Source organism: Elephantulus edwardii, unplaced genomic scaffold, assembly GCF_000299155.1.
Source record: "Elephantulus edwardii isolate Elephantulus edwardi_28Jun2011 unplaced genomic scaffold, EleEdw1.0 scaffold00096, whole genome shotgun sequence".
Lineage (NCBI taxonomy): Eukaryota > Metazoa > Chordata > Mammalia > Macroscelidea > Macroscelididae > Elephantulus > Elephantulus edwardii.
Window position 1 is genome coordinate 8,093,751 of NW_006399846.1, and position 18,036 is coordinate 8,111,786.

Consider the following 18,036-nt stretch of genomic DNA (forward strand, 5'->3'; position numbering starts at 1 on the left):
TTGCTGGAGAAGAGTCTGGAACATACCATGGGCTGCCAATAGAACAAACTGATGTGTTTTAGAGAGGGTGAAATTAGGTTGTTCCTTGGAGGCAAAGATTTTAAAATTCCACCTCACATACTTTGGGCTTGTGGCCAGGAGGGACCAGTGCTTAGAGAGGGACATTGTGCTTGGAAGGGTAGAGATGGTCAACACAGAAAAGGAAGACCCTGGATGAGATGGGTTGTCACAGTGACGATGGTAATGGGCTCTGGTGTGTCAGATATGGTGAGATTGGCTCAGGATAGGCAAGGTTCAGAGCCAGTGTTCACAGGGTTGCTGTAAGTTATAGTTGACTTAAGGGCACATAACAACAGGTGGCACAAACAGCTAATTGACAGACTGTCAAGCAAATGACTGGTGTCTATACCCACTCAAAAACACTTTCCAAGTAGAAAAGGACTGGAAATCTGCTTCCAAAAGGTCACAGACTTAAAAACTTTGTGGAAAACATTTCTACTCTGAGTACAATGGATTGTTATTGAATCAGAATTGAACTGTTTTGGGGTTATGTGTTTTTTTTTTCTGGTATGTGAGTAAGCTTAGCTACTATGTGATGATGCCATTGAATCATTCCTCTACAGATGTCAACAGTCTCCTACATGCCTTACAACTCTGTTTCCCAGTCACCTATTGACTCATTTCTCTGCAGAAGTCAACTCTGTTTCCCATATGGCATATTGCAGTGCTGGTGTAGGGTAATCAGAAGAGTCAGCATAACTTTTTCCTGGAAAGATTAGTTGGTTTGTGAATTGAAAAAAGCTGGCAAATATACCATGATCTTTTTTAAATTTCAAAGGCTAACATATTACTTTAATTGGAACACACATAATTTTTAGCAACACCTTTCCCCTTATATTTGATTCTAAAGCAAATTATTAAGTTCTGAGGATAAGAATATAGTTTCAAAGTCATACACTTGCTTTTTCTGGATCAAGCTGCCAATTCTTAGTAATTTAAGCACATCAAGTTTGCTTTTAATTGGACTTCCCCAATAGAGAGTCCTTTGGATTCAATTCCTGGCTCCATTTCCAATTCTCTTACTTTCATTTTAGTGCATGTGTGTATTTTACTCGGTATAACTTGCTTTCAAAAATGCCTGTTCTTTTGCTCTCTCTCTCCCAAAATTGTTACTCTAGTATTTCTACTAATGAAGGAGCCTGGCCTCCTTTAGCACAAGGCTGCTGAGGACAAAAAGGCTCACTCGAGCCATAAGAAAGCTGTGCAAGGTGAAACAAACTAGTCTCCAGTGCCTGATTTCATCCATATTTGTGCTTATGAAAACTTTGGCAGGGATAGTGTCCACTGGGGCAGACAGTTCATTATATTCATTCCAAAGCTTGGCCTGGAGTTTGGGTAGATGGGCTTTGTGATCTGCTCCAGCAGCAAGGAACACTGCTGAGAACTCTCCTTGGAGTTGATGCATTTAATGGACAAGGTGGAGAAAGAGCACACCTTGCCTCAGAAGCTCCTGCTTTAGGCAGGAATGATCATCGATCTCTGTGGACGGCAACTGGCTGCTGTACTGTGTGGTAGACACTGTGATTGTTAATAACATGCTATGTCAAATGCTCATCGTGACATTGATCGTGACATGAGGGCATTGATCTGACTTAGGGTTGAGAGAAAAGCCCCTGTATGTTTGAGGTAAGCCATTTTGTAAGGGTTGGGGGCTCATAGAACAACTTCTCTATTTACCATACCACTCAGTGGCATAAACTAATCAACTCAATTACTCCCTAGTTCCATCAACAGAATAATTAGAAAAAAATGGTCAGGCTTTCTTCCAGAAACACCCTCAGTGGCATCAATGCTCATTGTTCTAATCCATCAAAGATGCTGTCTTTCGACTTGCAAAATTATTTAGTGGAGCGCAAGGGACTCTTTAGATGATTAAATCACGTTGTTCCAGTCTCTCATTGTTTGTGTGTTTTAATTTTGTATTTGCACCTTGAGCAGAGTTATCAGAAAGGGATCATCGATAAATTTATTAAATCAGTCTTTGAAATGAGAGCAGAGAGAGTCTGTGAATGCTTCGGAGGATCCGTCCTCTGATAGCCTCTTGGTCTCGATTCTTCCCTTTTTCCTCTATCTACATCTTCCTTCTCCTACACTCTCCATTAGAACTCAAACACTAATGAGTAGAAACACACAGAAGTTAACTGGAAAGTTTCAACAAAATGCACATAATTAATGTCTATGCACGAGGCTAAAAATGAGTGCATACTGTATCAGGCTCTGAAGCTAAAGGTCAGGGAATCTGAATGCACCAGCTGCTTCTCAGGAGAAAGATGGGCAGTATGTTCCCATAAAGATTTACAGCCTGGGCTAGCTGGGGAGGGTGTCTATGAGTTGGCATTGAAATGACTCCAAGGCAACAGAAAAGGAAATCTTTACATATACAATTGTTACATATAACATTGTTGTTGCTGTGTGCCTTCAAGTTGGAACCAGCCTGTCAGTGGGTTTTCAGAGACAGTAAAATGCACAGGAGGAAACTGTCCTTCCTTCTTCCACAAAGCAGCTGGTAGATTCAAACTTCAAGCCTTTGGGATTGCAGCACAGCTTCTTACCACTAGGCCACCAGAGCTCCCTTGAACTCCTATATCCATACATGTTGCTGGGGAAACCAAGAACCCTCAGTGGTCCAGTAGCTAAAGTGGTAAGCTCCTAACTGGAAAGGTCTGTGGCTTGAAGCCATCTGTGGGATGCTCTCAGAAAATGGATAGCCTTGAAATCCCTATGGGGCAGTTCCATCCTGTCCTCTAGGCCACTATGCATTGGAATTGACTTGAAAGCACTAGGTTTGGTGTTTGAGGTTTTTTAATGGGGAAAACTGAAATTTTTCTTTTTGGGTAAGGTGTAAACTCTTGGGACAGTCCTGCAGCCTTTTTGGCTCCCACAAAAGAAGAACCTTTGAACAATAATTCTGTTTGCCATTAATTAACAGCCTTGAGCCTCAGCTGGTCTTCTCGTTTCCCCTCAGTGCTGAGGGCAAATTTACATCTTTCTGCCCTACCCCACCTGACTTCAGTGCTCAAGCATCCTGCTTAGTTATTTAACGTGCTTGGTTCTTTGACTACTTTAGATGATCAATGCTTAGAATAATTTTTTAACTTTAGATTTCTTGAGAGTTCAAAAATGTTTATGTTTAAATTTGTAAACAAAAAGCAGAAAATATATATAATAGACAGAGAAAGCAAAGAGCATGATTAGAGTCACAAAGAGATCAGAGGCAAGTGAAATAGAATAACCGGACAATTCTCATATTTAGTGTCCTGGAAGGCTTGCTAAGATGAGGATTTGGGGCCCTACCCTCAGAGTTCCAGGAGGTCAGGGTGGAGCCCAAGAGTTTGCATGTGTAACAAGCTCCCTGGCGACGCTGATGCTGCTGGAGGAGGGACCGCACATCACGATGAAGAGGGCTCATCTGAGAAGAACTTGAATTTCCATGGGTCATTATCTTTTCTATACTTAAGCGTCAGTATCATCTATCACTCTCGTTACTATCCTAGAGGTAACCTAAGCAACACTCTTCCATGTGAAAGCCCAGAGAAACGGATCTGTTTCAGTTTCTTCAATCTAATTGTATTCTGACAAATTCCTTTAGGCTTCCTCAACCTCTCCATTTAGCATTTCCCAAAACGTCTGAAGGGAGCTCTGATGGCTTAGCGTTATGGGGTTACACCACCAACCAAAAGACAGATAATTTGAATCCACCAGCGGCTCCATGAAAGAAAGGTGAGTAATCTCCTTGTGGGCAACTTAACAGCCTCTGAAGATTCACTGGAGGGTCAGCTATGAGTTGGTTCCAACTCGAAGGCACATAAGAACAATTAACAAGATGCTTGAATCTAAACCTCTTTAAAGAAACCCTTGGGTATTTTTCCTGTGAGGAAGTCCAATGTGCCTGGCAGTCTACTGCAAAGGACGTAAGAACCTGGGTACAGCTACGTTTTTCAGGGAGCTATGTGGTCAGAAATTGTTCATGTGGAATGAATCTGGAGCAGGAAGCACAGAGAGATGGAATCTAAAAACGGTGGCAAGCTGATTTTTAAAAGCATATCTTTGGTGAAATCTTAACGGTAGGTGCCAATCATCTTCATCCCCTTTAACATCACCTGTTAAGGTCAAAGAGTCTAAAAAAAGAACATGATGTTCTATGGATCAACAGAAATTATTTCACAATTGTGACTAATTTCTGTGAGCAGCAAATGATTCCCATCAAAGAGACAAATGGTTCTCACAAACAGGCAGACAAACTATGCGCTGGAAATAAAGGTTGGTAGTAAACATTTTATGCTGGCTTCCCTGCTGTCTCCTCTGCCCTCTAGAACCCAGCCCAAACCAAAAGATGGTCGCTCACTGTTTCGAGGTTTCTCCTCATCCATGCCTTCATCCTCGTTCTCAGGGTCGATGTCTTCTGCCTGTGTGATCCAGTCCAGGTAGCCTTTGAGGTCTTCTTCCAGCTGCTGCTTTTCTCGCAGCTTCTGGAAATCTCCCCGAGCCTTGGCCTTCTCCCTCTCTTTGGAAAACTCTCTGGTGAGAGGGGGAGGGGTGGGTAAGGCAGGAGAGCACAGAGGAAAGGAGAGGGTTGAGTATCAAAGGAGAAATGGAGATAAGAGACAACAATATTATTATTTTGCACCATGAAATCAAAGCCCCCCAAATTTCTTATTCAGAAACTACGAAACCTGCCCATAAACCCTATTTTCTACTGATAACTTTCCCTAGTCACTCCTATTTTGCCACTAGTCCCAGAAAATAGAAAAGAGCCACCGAGATAGGCTTTCTTGATACTGTCTATGAGTATAGAAAGAGATGGATATAGTTCATTTCTCTTTCTCCTGGGTCATAATCACAGGCTATTCCTGTTGATAATGTTCTCCAAAGACCTGGAAACTCTTGGTGAGCAGTAGCTAACAACTCCACAACAGTTAGGGAACACACATTTTAATTCCTCCCAGTGCTGTGTGGTAATTGAAGAATCTTACCAGAATTACCAGGTATTGTTAGGAGTGGAGTGTGCAGAAGCTGCTCCCTTGCACTCGCTTCTGAAAACAAACTGTGCACATCTCCTTCCAACTCCAGTTTCAGTAATATGCTGTCGGTAGTTTCAAAAATCAGCCAGATGGCAATATTTACACTACGGTAATTGGCAAATGCTACCTACAAACCAGGGCTTCTCTCCCAGAGAGCCCACTGCTATTTACCACTGATTGAGAAGCTGGGAGATTGCCATTGCCAGTCTCTATTCTCAAGGCTTAAGTCAAACATGCCCCTCTTAGTATGCCCGGAAGGTTCTTTCCCACGTGAAGATAAAGGAGGATTCCAAACACAAGAAAATGTCCTGGGGCTTGACCTTTTTTGGTCAAAAAAAAAAAAAAAATCCAATCAGAATAGAATACATAAAATTCAGATGATAGAAAAGTTAAATGATGCACTCAGTTTAAAATAATAATGAGAGGTTGGAAATGGACTGGGATTTACTGGAAGGTCTCTTGAAAATTTTCTGTAGAAGGAGTGCTTCTTTTATGTGTTCTCTGCCTCTACCCTTATTTTATCTCTAGCTTTGAACAGAGAGGGGGCTGACAGCAAATGACAGTAAATGACAAGGCAAATTCTCAATTCTCTAAGCAAATCTGTGCCTTTCCTTCCAAAACAGATCTACAGTAGTATCATTGGCGTTGATGTTTTGTCTGTGGGAAATAAGGCCCTGGGTTTGCAGTGTGAATGTGTGTATGTCTGCATATACACTGTACATGTTGGTTATGTCTTGATTCCTTTACTGATGAGAAACTTCTCTCATCACTAAAGGTCTACTTAATAACAAAAGCCCAAAGAAAACACCATGAAGGCATTTCTTCCATGAGCCAATCATTCCACAAGAAAGTCTGTTTGGGATGGAAGGACACTACCTACAAACCATATATGAGACGGCCCTGGCTTCTGCGGCCACTCAACCATGAAGGGGAAGCTCTATTTCCACATGTACTTTTCAGCATTTGTATGTTGACTGTGCCGCTTAGAAGAGCATGGATTTTAGCACTCAAGATTTCTGGGGGTGTAGTTCGTAGTGATTTGGACTGCTAACCAATGTCTCTCAGGGTTCAAACTCACCAGGGGCTCTGAGGGAGAAAGATGAGCCATCTCCTCTTGTTATGATTTATAGTCTCAGAAACCCGATGAAGGGTCACTATGAGCCACAACTGACTCGACAAGTGCGAGTTTTATTTCTGTGGTGAAATGGCCTTGAGGCTGGGAAGGGGGCTAGGGGGACTTCTGATTGGGAGATGTGGGGGTTCTCAAGTTAATGAGGTCTCTTCAACTGCTGCTTTAATGATGCTCTGGTTTGGATTGAATTTTCTTCTAAAGTTGATTGGATCCAATTCTAATTGGATTGAACTTGCTCTTTCTTGGGCTTCCTGCCAACTGGCGGGCACCAACATTTCCTTCCCAGGGAGCTCTGTGCCAGAGAAAAGAGGGCAGATTGACAGCCAACAATGGAGATGGAAGCCGTGCTTCACGTTGCTTCCTCCTTTCTTTTGCTGAAGTACCCAGCCCCTTTCCATTTAATCTTTTATGCCTGTACCTGGTTAACTCTCCACTCTTACTCCAGAGACAGAGATTTCATACTGAGCTTTCTTCCCTTTGCAATTCAACTGCACAAACTGTATGCCAAAGCCTTTATTACTATCTTTCTCTTCTTATTCATTTCCATTCTCTACTCTTTTCCTATTGAAGTAGGTATGGAGCTGTGGGGTCACTGAAGAACCAAAAATGCATGCTCTGGTTACAAAAGTATCATACATTCTCTGTTTAAAGGTGGGAGAATGGGATTGACATCAAACTAGAGTAGGGACAATGGAGCCTGTCTTGTCTGTTTGGTGGAATTATAACTAGCCATCTATCCCAAGGCCTCTGTGGAACCAAGAAACCTAACTGAACTGAGCTGGTATATCTTGACTGATTTTGAGATATTTTTGCTCACAGTGGAAGGATGTGTGTTGGGGAACGAGGGGGTGGAGAAGTGTTAGGGTCAGGTCTGAAGTCCTTGGCTTCCAGGGTGAATGGGCATAACCAGGCTTAAGACAACCTGAAGGGTGAGCTAGGTTTCCCTCATCAGACCCAACACAGTAAGTGATTCCCTGGATGACAGTGCCTGGCTCTCTTTATCTTCTTGCCTGGATGTCAGCCATGTGCTGCTCTGGGGACTTAGCTAATGAAGATGTGAAACCCTTGTGTGACGGGCTGTACTGGGCCCAGGGGCTGGAGTTGTCTAGACAATCAGTCGGAGCCATGGGATTTGTCTCTACACAGGAACACATCTTTTGCTAGCAATGGCTAACATGAAAAATGAGGGGTGGAGTAGTGTATTAGGGAGGCAATGCTCACTAATGTAAGATGTGCAAAGGGAAATGAGTGCAGAAAATCCAATCAATGCAGCTGACTGGAGCTGCAAGCCCTCTGCAAATAAAGAAATATACGTTGCCATCTCTTCTACTTCCATCCACAGGCATGTAAGGCCTGGTTTTCTCTTACTTCCTTCTGGATCTGGCTACACGGAATCATTACTGTGGAGCCAGTTGCCAGCATATGCCTGCAGGCTATAAAATGTCTATCTACTAGGATCTATGTTTTTCCTCCTACTGTTCCCATTTCCCAGTGGGGAAGAGGGCTGGATGATCACACAACCAAAAGATGCTGGGGTCCATTTCTTCTCATGCTTGCTGAAAGTACATATCGCTTGGCAATAACGTAGAGACAAATGTAACCAGATTCCATAGTTCATCGACTTCCTATTCAAGCATCAAAGATCTCCCTGTCACTACTGTTGTTGTGCGCTGTTGAGTCAGAACTGATCCATAGCTGAGCCTCCAGTGGGTTTTCAGAGGTAGTACACTGCATGAGAGGAGACTGCCCAGCCTTCTCCCACAGAGCAGCTGGATTCCTACATGCCTTCGGGATTTCAGCACAGCTTCTTACCACCAGGCCACCAGAGCTCCTTCCCTGTCACTACGGTTGTTTTAATTCTAGTAGGCCAGAGATTGAGATTGCTGGAGGGGAAAGTAAACTTAATCAGAGTATTATCTATGTTCATACCAGTCCTGAAGAATCGCTGGTACTGCAGTGGGTTAAGAGTTGAACTGCTAACAGAATGGTCATTGGTTTGAACCCACCAGCTGCTCTGTCAGAGAAAGAGGAGGCAGTCTTTGCCTTCCAACCTAGTGCCTTACAAACCCTTTGAGGCAGTTCTTAATTTCATAGGGTCATGTGTTAAAATTGCTTGGTGGTAGTAAGTTTTGAGTTTTAATACCAATCCAATAACTTGCATAGAGTTTATGAAAGGCTCAGTAGATAATGAATATTGGAAGCATTTTGAAAACAAAACCAGAAACTAAGAATTGTGTATTCCTTTACTTTATCTGGTCCTTATGAGGAATAAAGTGTTCTGATACTCAAGCGTTCCAGGTAAAGGATATGCAACCCATGGATAACCATAAGGTTTTAATTTCTACCTTTAAATAGAAACTTTACAGAGTGTCTTCTTTCTTACCTTCATGAGTAGAGCAAACACTAAGTACAATTGAAACTTTCCTTGGTGACTGAAGGACATCGTTGACGAGGATCAGTGATTGTGCTGGACTGTGAAATAATGTTATTCTTAATTAAATGAATATAAGGTTTCATTCATCTCAATTTTAGAATCTCTGGTGGCCCAGTCAAAGAAGCTGCATTGCAATCCCAAGGGCACATGGTTTGAGACCATCAGCCGCTCTGCAGGAAAAGGATGAGCAGTCTCTTCCGTGATTAATTGCCTCTGAAAACTCATGGGAGAGTCAGCTATGGGTTGGCTCTGACTGTACTGTACACAACAACAAATACTAAAGTAGGGAGTTCTGGCGTCTTAGTGGTATGAGACTGCACTGCCAATGCCAAGGTAAGTGATTCAAATCTACCAGCTACTCCACAGCAGGAAGATGGACAATCTCTTCTCGTGTTGATTAACTGCCTCTAAAAACCCACTGGAGGGTCAGCTCTAGGTGGGCTCCAACCGCCCAACAGCAACAGTACTGAAGTGCTACTGAGTTACTGGCTCTGCTCTCCCTCAAGAACTTTGTAGGCCTGTCGGCTTCCCTGATGAATAATCCTGCCCTGCTCGCAGCTTCCTCCCGGGATTTTCTGTTCCCATGGGTTGTTTTCAATAGCCTGCTCATGTTGCCACCTGCCTGTTCCAGCTCATTCTTTCTCACAAGGATGATGAGCTTCTGCTCTTCTCCTTACTCCTTGACTGTGATTCTGGAACATGAGATTAGCCAGTCCAATAGACTTTGGGGTAATAGCACACAGAAGTTATAAACAGGGGTGATGGTGTGACATTGGTGATTGGGTCAATTTTGAACCTCCCATTTTTATTTTATTTTTTTTTCTCCTGTTGGGACTTGGGTCCTGTTTCCATCAAAACCTCACTTTTCTTCTCTTTGAAATGGAGACATTATAGTACCGAGTGGACAGGGTGGTTGTCATTGGCACTGAATGTGCTAGCAGAGGCTGCCATGTGAATGCTGGTTATTAATACGCTTGTCATTGTGCAGTGCATTTCACATAACCCTGTGACTGTTCTGAATGCTCTGGAAGATGGGCTTAATCAGAAATCTGACTACAGAGTATGTGGGTATTTTCTAGCATTTTGGTGGTGATTCTTATACCGTTGTCCTGAATTGAAACTATTCACGCCCTGTGAATAGTTCACCATATGAACAGGAGCCTGATTCTAGCTTTTGTCACTGTGCAGCTCTAGGCAGCCTCTCTACAGATTAGAAGAGACCTCGTCAAAAGAGGAAGTAGAAATGATCACCCAGAGACGTGTCACTACTCTAACAAGGGTGCCCCCAAGGCCTGGGAAGCTTTGGCTGGTAACACTCTTATTAGCAAATCTGGACTGCAAGAAATAGACTGCAGCTCTGGACTGTGTCAGAAAGCAAGTGCTGGGGAAATTCTCTAAGAAAGATCAATGTGTAGGTTTGAGGACGCAAATGTTCAGATGCCTACTATTGTTGTTGTGTACTGTCAAGTCAATTGACCCATAGTTAACCATGTAGCAGGTTTTCAGAGGCAGTTAATTGCAAGGGAGGAGACTGCCCATCCTGCGAAGCAGCTGGTAGATTCGAACTGTGTACGTTAGGGATTGCAGTGCAGCTCCTTGCCATTAGGCCACCAAAGGGTTAAATATAGATCCTTCCCCAAAGTTTTAATGCCTTGTGTTCACAAATGTTTTTGAGTATTACTAAGAGACTTTATAGTAGATTTCATATATCCCTTGTCTCGCTGAAATGCACCAGGGCCAAGACAGGGTCTCCAAAACAACTTTTTCTCTAACATCAGCAGCTATGACTTGCTTTCTCTATTTTGCAACCACCAGGGAGATAACTTCTCTGGGGGAACCAAGAACAGCTGAGGGGCAGATATGCTGCTTAAGGAAGGTCTCATGTTAAAGAGTTCCTTCTTCACTTTAAATTCCTGGGAGAAGGCTTTTAAGATGTTCAGATTAGGCTCCTAATGATTGTCCATCTTTTTCCTGTGTAGTAGCTGGTGGATTTAAAACGTGTACCTTTGTATTGGCCTCACCATTCCTTACCACTAGGCCACTAGCACTCCATGATCTCTAGGAGGAGGAAGTTATTTTTTAAAGGATTAGAACTTGAACTTCTGTTACATTCCAACCTCATTCAATGCCCATCTGATGGGCAGTGATAGAAAAACGGTAGAATAGAAACTAGGCTGGGTTCGTGTTCTGGCCTTGGTTCTATAAAATACTGGGTAAGTGGCACTGACAAAGTTTAACTTTTCTGGTTCTCCCTTCCATAATTTCAAAAAGAAAAGGATTGACATAGTTCTAACAGTGGAAGGGTCTAGCGAGTAATTCAAGTTTTGATAGGTGCCAGTAAAAACGAATCCTTGTCAATGACAGCACCATTATCACATGCTTAACATGCAACTATTATGTTGCATAAAGGTTCTCATCCTATCAGCAGAGCTACCTATTTTTTCTTTTAAATTGCTATCCCTATTTTTTTCCAAACAAAATCTCTAATAATTAAAAAGCTGGAATCACCTGATAGAATCATTCAAATGTGGTAGATTTAAGAGATTATAATTTCCATTTTGAATAGGTGACTATCAAGTTAGTTTTTCAGTGTTTTTTCTCAGGACCACTCATACAAATACAAAGGCATTTTCTTGTGTTGGATCATAAAAACGAAAATTCCTCTATCATCCAGGCAACTAACCAGGGCATATGCTGTCCAGCTCATCCTTTTTAGCTCTGAGAGAATACCTGGGCAAAAAACATAATGCCACCAAGGTCTATACCAAGCCAGCCACTATAGGAAGGGTGAGACTATGAATACATTCTTTCACCCACCCAGTTCTGAAGACTAAACCCAACGTTCCTGCATTGCATTAAGCTGCTGCAGAATTTAGCAGTAGCTGCTCCCAATTTATGCCAAATAAAAGTGAATACGGATCTTTACCATTATGCCTGATTTTATCTCAGTACTAATATCCCTAAATTACTAGAAAAGACTATGAAAAGTAGTTGAATTGTCTCAAGCACAGCAGAAATAGATCACCTACCCCCACCCCACCATAGAGCAAAGGCAGAAGAGTAGATCACCAAGGTATTTTTGTGTCAGGCCTTGGCATGGCTGGTATGAACTTGTAAAGAAAGAGGGCTGAGAAAATAGCCAAGGAGTTTCCTTGGTCTAAAGCTGGCCATTCCAACGATTACTCAATATTTCAATCACATGCTACTTCTACCACTTTTTCAACTGATCAAAGATAAAAATATGGTAGATTTTATATTTCTAGTCTACCAGATTTGAGAGTAAGAATACTTTTGGAAATTGGAAGGAAATGAAGTTTCTTTTTTGTTCTTGTTCTCAAATAATCTACAGTTAAACAACTGATTTTCCTTTTCATTCAAAAAGGAAATTCAAAGGTTCAGGTTGTAAATTAGACTTGAACAGAATTTGATTCTTAGTTTAGCTAAGCCGAACTTTTCCTGTCTTGACCAGCTCAACACCATTAGACAACAGTATGTAATCTTCCTATTAGCCAATCACAAGGTCTGGACATAAAGTTGTAACTGACTTAAAAGATCAAACAAGGCTGTCATATGTGCTGAAGGCACAGGGTCTAGAGTCCTCCTTAAATTACTGCTGTCAAAGCCTTCACACTGAAGGGTCTTATCATGCTGCTCCTGAAGATGAGGTCATTAAGACACAAGGAGAAGCACCCTCCTGGCTTGAATAGCAACTTGAGGGTGATAAAGGGTTGAATGAGTGGATGGGAGACAGGCGAGACGAGGTATCTCTTAGTGAAGACATTTCTTCTGCTCCACTGTCTACCACTCAAACCAATGGATTCATTCCTGGACATCTGCTCCTTTATCCAGCCAGGCCAAGGACACTGACTTCAAGGTTCCTGAGGTGACCCCTTGTCCCAGATTAATCAGAGTTAGGAAAAGAATAAAGCCACAAATAGCAGAAAGAACAAATAAAATAAATGGGGGAAAAAAAATCAAGACCTTTTTCCTCGGTCCTGCTTACCCGCTAAGAACACCGAGAACCAAGTTAAGTACAAAAAATGACCCTATGATGATTAGTGTAACAAAATAGATCCAGGGCCAGTCCCTTCCTACGGCATCATTGACCTGGAAGAATGGAATGATAGTTAGTGAGGCACACTCTGCAACCGAGCATGGCCAAGCGCCACTCACTGCTCCCAAGACTCTGGCCTAACAATACGAGGACCCAAGGATCCTCTGGGTGCAGGTCTGAGACCAAATAGCCTGCCCAGACAATGCGTCAGATTTTTTTGGTTGAACGGTAGCAATTTTTTCCTCCTGTTTTTCTTAGGCCTGTTAAGGTCCCCTCCCTGAGGATCCTGGCCTTAGCTTAGAGTGGAAGCGGAACCTTGCTCGGCTGCTTTGTAAAGACATAGGAATGGTCAGCTTACCCGCTCAACACACCGAGAACCAGATTTAGAACGAAAAAGGATCCAAAGATGACCAGACTGACAAAATACACCCAGGGTAACTCATAGCCCATAGCGTCTTGCATCTGGAAAGATGAAGGAGAGTTAGGAAAGAGAGAAAGCAGAATTGGGTTAAAGCAAAGAGTCAAGAAGAAAGGTATGGGGACAGAATCTGGAGGCGCTAAACAGGGTTGAACTTGGGGGTTTGTCCATGTGGGTAAAGACATCATCTATACGTTCTCTGTGATATTATCTATAGTCAATGCTCTTTCCTATGACCTTGATCTGAACTGAAAAGCATATTTTTAGGCTTGGCCTCAAGAGGAATCTTGTCTGGTTTTTTTTCTATTGGCTTATTTCCAGGAACAGAACATTTTCTCCAGTGCTCTCTGTTGACTCATTTAAGAAGGTGGGTCACCTCAACAAAGAATGTCTTCAGCAGATGATAGTTTAAGCTCGGTAGGGTTTATATGATGATTAAATATCCCATTGTACTCTGAGGCACATTAACGTTTAAAGTATCTCAGCTTTTACTGATCGAGGAGGAGATATGACACTTTAGAGGATATAAGAGTAAAGACATCTTTGTAAGGGACTTGCCACCTGGATCCTGGCTTGTGTAGGATTTATAGAGGCTAAGCCCCCATGATTCATGAACACTAAACTCACAATCTAGTAAAAGGCAGCCATTTGGGTTTATGTATTCAGAGAGCTTGTTTCTGTGCCTGCAACCTCAACTAAAATAGAAATGTTTCTTATCTTGGACCCTGGAACCTGTAACTAGGTTTAAAAAATTATATAGAGAGAGTCTCTTCATAAAAATGATAAAACTCTACAATAGATGGTGGCATTGGTGTACTGCAGCTGGCTCCAACTGACTCTGGAGGTGGGAATGGATGTTAGCTTCTTCTCAACCATACACTCAAGGACTTCATGTTGGTAGCCTGAAATTGACAAGGCTAGGAGTATTTACACCATGGTAATGGCAATAGATGTGAACCAGCACTCCCTCTACCTTTTACGTCTGATAACTGGTTGTTAAGCATTTACAGTTGCAGGATGGCTGTGACTAAAAAAGGCTGAGAAGTACTGAGAGACCTACCTTAACTACTTGTCTGGTTTGATGTGCTGTATTTCTACAGGTCCTTTAGATGCATGAAACCGATCTGGTGTTACTAAATTTTAGTTAGATAAATACAATAAATGTAATCACAGTGAACAGTACAAAAATTGTGTCAAGGGCATAAGAGGTCATTGGTTTGAATGAAGTTAATGAAGAGAAGGGTTCATAATGCACATCCCTTAACCATCTCATAATTAAATCCAATTTAGCACGTTTATTGAGCATTCCCAGTCCTACACTCTGTTCTATTTTCCCCCCATAGTGCTTACCACGTTCTAACTTTATGACCTACCTATTTATAGCATTTATTGTCTGCTTTGCATGCTACAATGTAGGCCCCACAAGGGGAGGAAGTTCTTGTCTGTTGTGTACCCTCCGGTATCTCAAACGTCTAGAACAGTGTCTGGCAGATGGGTGGTGATGTTATGTGTGGTCGAGTCTGAACTGACTCATAGCTGATCCTCTGGTGGGTTTTCAGAGGCAGTAAATCGTACTGGAGGAGACTGCCCATCCTTCTTTTGTGGAGCAGTTGGTAGATTCAAACCATGAGCCTTTGGGATTGCAGTGCAATTTCTCAGCACTAGGTCACCAGAGCTCCAGATGGTATGTTCGCCGAGTGCACGAATGAGCTCAATGCATGCCAGTGTCTGCTCCAAATAGGAACCATGTATGGGGGTGCAGTGGTGGGGCTGTTGTGGTGTACTGTCACTTGGAATGGACTCATAGCTCAGCCTCCATTGAGTGTTCAGAGACAGTAAATCACATTGGAGGAGACTGCTCAGGGATGAGATAGAGGTAAATAATATGTAAGTCCAGTGCAGAGTGGCAGATGTAGAAGTAAGAATGCAGGATTCAGGAAGCACAAAGGGAAGGAGGAGTGGAGGAGAGTTCCTACGAGGCTGGAGGGGCAGGTGAGGCCCACAGCAGGCAGGAGGGTATGAACTGTCAGAGTGGAGCCACTGGCAGCATAAGGAGTTAAGGAGCGAGAATGCTTGTGATCGTGTAATGGGAATGGGGGTTTCTTGGCAACTATTAAAAATAGAGCTTACAGCTGTAACGTCATCCTGGCTCTGGGATGGAGGATTTTCCCAGTGGCTGAATTACTGAAATATCCAGCAAAATAGCAGCTGTTAGAAGAGGCAAGGCAGAAAAGTCTGTGTGGGTCAGACTGGGTCCCCGGCCTAGGGAGCCTGCACGCTAGACCTTGGAAGGCTTATCGTCTTTTGATAGCCAGAGGTTAACTATTGAGACCAGCACTGCAAAGGATGCCAAACCAGGAGAGGGAAATTCAAGAAAAGTCCTTAGGAACAGGAGAATGAAAATAAAACTGTACCAGCACAGGTGAGGACTGGCGGGATGAGCTTAGCAAGGAGAAAGGCAGAGAAGCCACCATCAACTGACCAGAGGCCACGTAATGTTGGCAGTAACAGCCAAGCCATCCCATGGTCTGTAAGCCACATTTTAACATGAGGAACTACTGAGTAATCCTCTGATTATTCTTGGCAAATCCAATCCACTGCTGGGCTCATTCTAATTCGTAGTGACCTGCCAGGCTGGAGTAGAAAGGCCCCCTAGAGTTTCCAGGGCTGTAGTCTTCAGGGAAGCAGGCTGCCACATCTTGCCCCTTTAGCTGACTGGTGGGCTGGGCCTGCCAACTTTCCAGTCAGTAGCTGCACAGTTAATCTGTGTGTCATCAAGACTCCTTTGATTATTCAGGAGTAGTCATATGAGAATCTGCACTTGATAGTAAATACTGCGCAATCGTTGAGTATCTATTGTGTGTTTCTTACATGTGTTCCTGCTGGACTACAATGAAAGCAACTGGGTTGAAGGTATCTCTGAGTTGAGAATTCAAGGGGACTTCTATTGACAGCTGGCTTTGAGACAGGTAAGCCTTTCTCAGATTAAACACTGAAAACCATTAGTGCTTTTCTACCTGTTTGGGAGGATGGGGAAGTCATGAAAAGTTGATGAAAACTATGACCTCAAAGGAAAAAAAAAGACACATGTACCTCTAGTATTCTGTACTCAAATTCAGGAGTGTATTGATACTCTGAAACCTATCCTTTCAAGTGTTTCTTCTTTTCTGACCTCTAGTGGGTTTTCAGAGGCACAGGAGGAAATTGCCCATCCTTCTCCCACAGCCTGCTCTAAATAGTCAACCAGCTTGTTCTAGGTTAACCCAAAGAAGTGCTCTCCTCCAAGTGTAGGTTACAGGATCACGAGAGGCAGAGAAGGTCTATTCTGAGGACATTCCCTTTGTTCCTTCCTCCGGGAAGGTGGGACGGCAGGTTCCAGGAGAGAAGGTGTGCTCACAGTTCACCCTCAGAGAGCTGCCTCCAGAGGCAGGCAGATGGTGAGTGGGAGGGAGGGCTGCTTGGCATCAAACCAAACTCCTTGAAATGGAATCATCCCTGACTAGTGCCTCAGAGCCCCCTAAACTTGGAAAACTAACTAATTAACTAAATAACTATTTATTTATGTATTTATTTTTTTTAAAAGGTTTGTGAACATTTAACCTCACAGAAAAAAGGTCTTTTTGGGTCACCAAACTCATGCACCCCCAGGACACCCCGGGAGCCTCTGCCCAGTTAGGATGTCCTTTCCTCCATGCTTCATACAAGGTGAGTGACTTCCAGCATCATGATGAACTTCAAATGCATGGAACGAAAGGCCTAACATTACTGTCCCACAGACAAAGCTAGATGTCCTCAGTGGGCACAATTAAGTCAATGAGTAGTTGAGTTAGTAGGTATGCAACTACCAACCAAAAAGGTTGATGATTCCAACCCACCCGGAGGAGCCTCAAAGAAAGGCCTGCTCCTTGCTTCCCAAAAGGGCACAGCTTTGAAAACTTGATGGAAAGAAGTTCTGCGCTGACCACACAAGTCACCACAAATTGGAATCAACTCAAAGGCAACCAGGCTAGTGGGTTGTTTGGTTTGGTTTTGCGTCTAAACAGCCAGGGCTAGGGTCTGGAGCACGCTGCTCTGGAAGACGAGGCAGCTCCTGGTGGTCTTCTCCCCCCACTCATTTCTCTTCATTCCTGCTCTGGCTCCTTCCTGGGCTGTGGGATAGCTCTGTCAGAGGTTCAGCTGCAGATTATCGGGGGGAAGCAGAAGGCAGCTTACTGGGAATCCGAGGTAGCACTGAGAACCCAACCTTCTGTTTGGTGGGCTCTAGTATGATTTTATTTTCTGGACCACCTACTTTTGGGGGCAGACTGGGTGGAACCTATAAAATGCTGGGTGGCTCTGAAGTAGGGCAATGCCTGGAAGGATGAAATTGATGTCTTAAATTAACTAGAATGGAGCTATGAAGAAAAGGAATAGAGTATTGAAAAAGGACCCAGATTTCTAACACGTTTATTCATAGGTGAAAAAGGTTGGGTCTACTCAAGTCATTGACATTTTTTAGGCCTGTGATAAAGGAAACACTATGACTTTCCAAAGGAAGATGGAGAGAGGCATTTTGATGGCATTGTCTTCAGCTCTCAGTGCCTCCCTGTCCAAGAACTAATGGGACTGCTCCAGCTTTTGCTGAAACACATAGCCCCTCTATTCCCAGACTCTGTACACAGTGCCAACAGAACACTCGATGCAAAAGACAGCAGACCCCTCTGAAACCAGTAGTTAAGACTTAAAAGGGAATCCTAGCTGCAAACTTTCCATTTTCCCCTTCCCACAAGAGAAAGAAAAAGACCGCCTTGCCCTTAGGACCATTGTCCTAGCTGGGTTCCCAAGGGCTTTCAAGTTCATATACATTTTCCAATAAAGTCCTTTGCCGGGACACTCCGGATCTAAGAGATCAAATGTGGCTGTTGTTATGCCATTGAG

At 43.2% G+C, this 18,036-nt stretch overlaps 1 protein-coding gene across 1 annotated transcript in view; it reads right to left on the minus strand.

Moving 5' to 3' along the window:
• The window catches only part of CACNA1C (calcium channel, voltage-dependent, L type, alpha 1C subunit), an 847,113-nt gene that overhangs the window by 279,476 nt on the left and 549,601 nt on the right, over positions 1-18,036 (minus strand). Inside the window, exons 8-9 of the mRNA XM_006891374.1 lie at positions 12,651-12,754; positions 4,406-4,578 (exon numbers count right to left, since the gene is read on the minus strand). Of these exons, the coding sequence (XP_006891436.1) occupies positions 4,406-4,578; positions 12,651-12,754 (277 nt within the window). The remainder of the gene's footprint in view (positions 1-4,405; positions 4,579-12,650; positions 12,755-18,036) is intronic.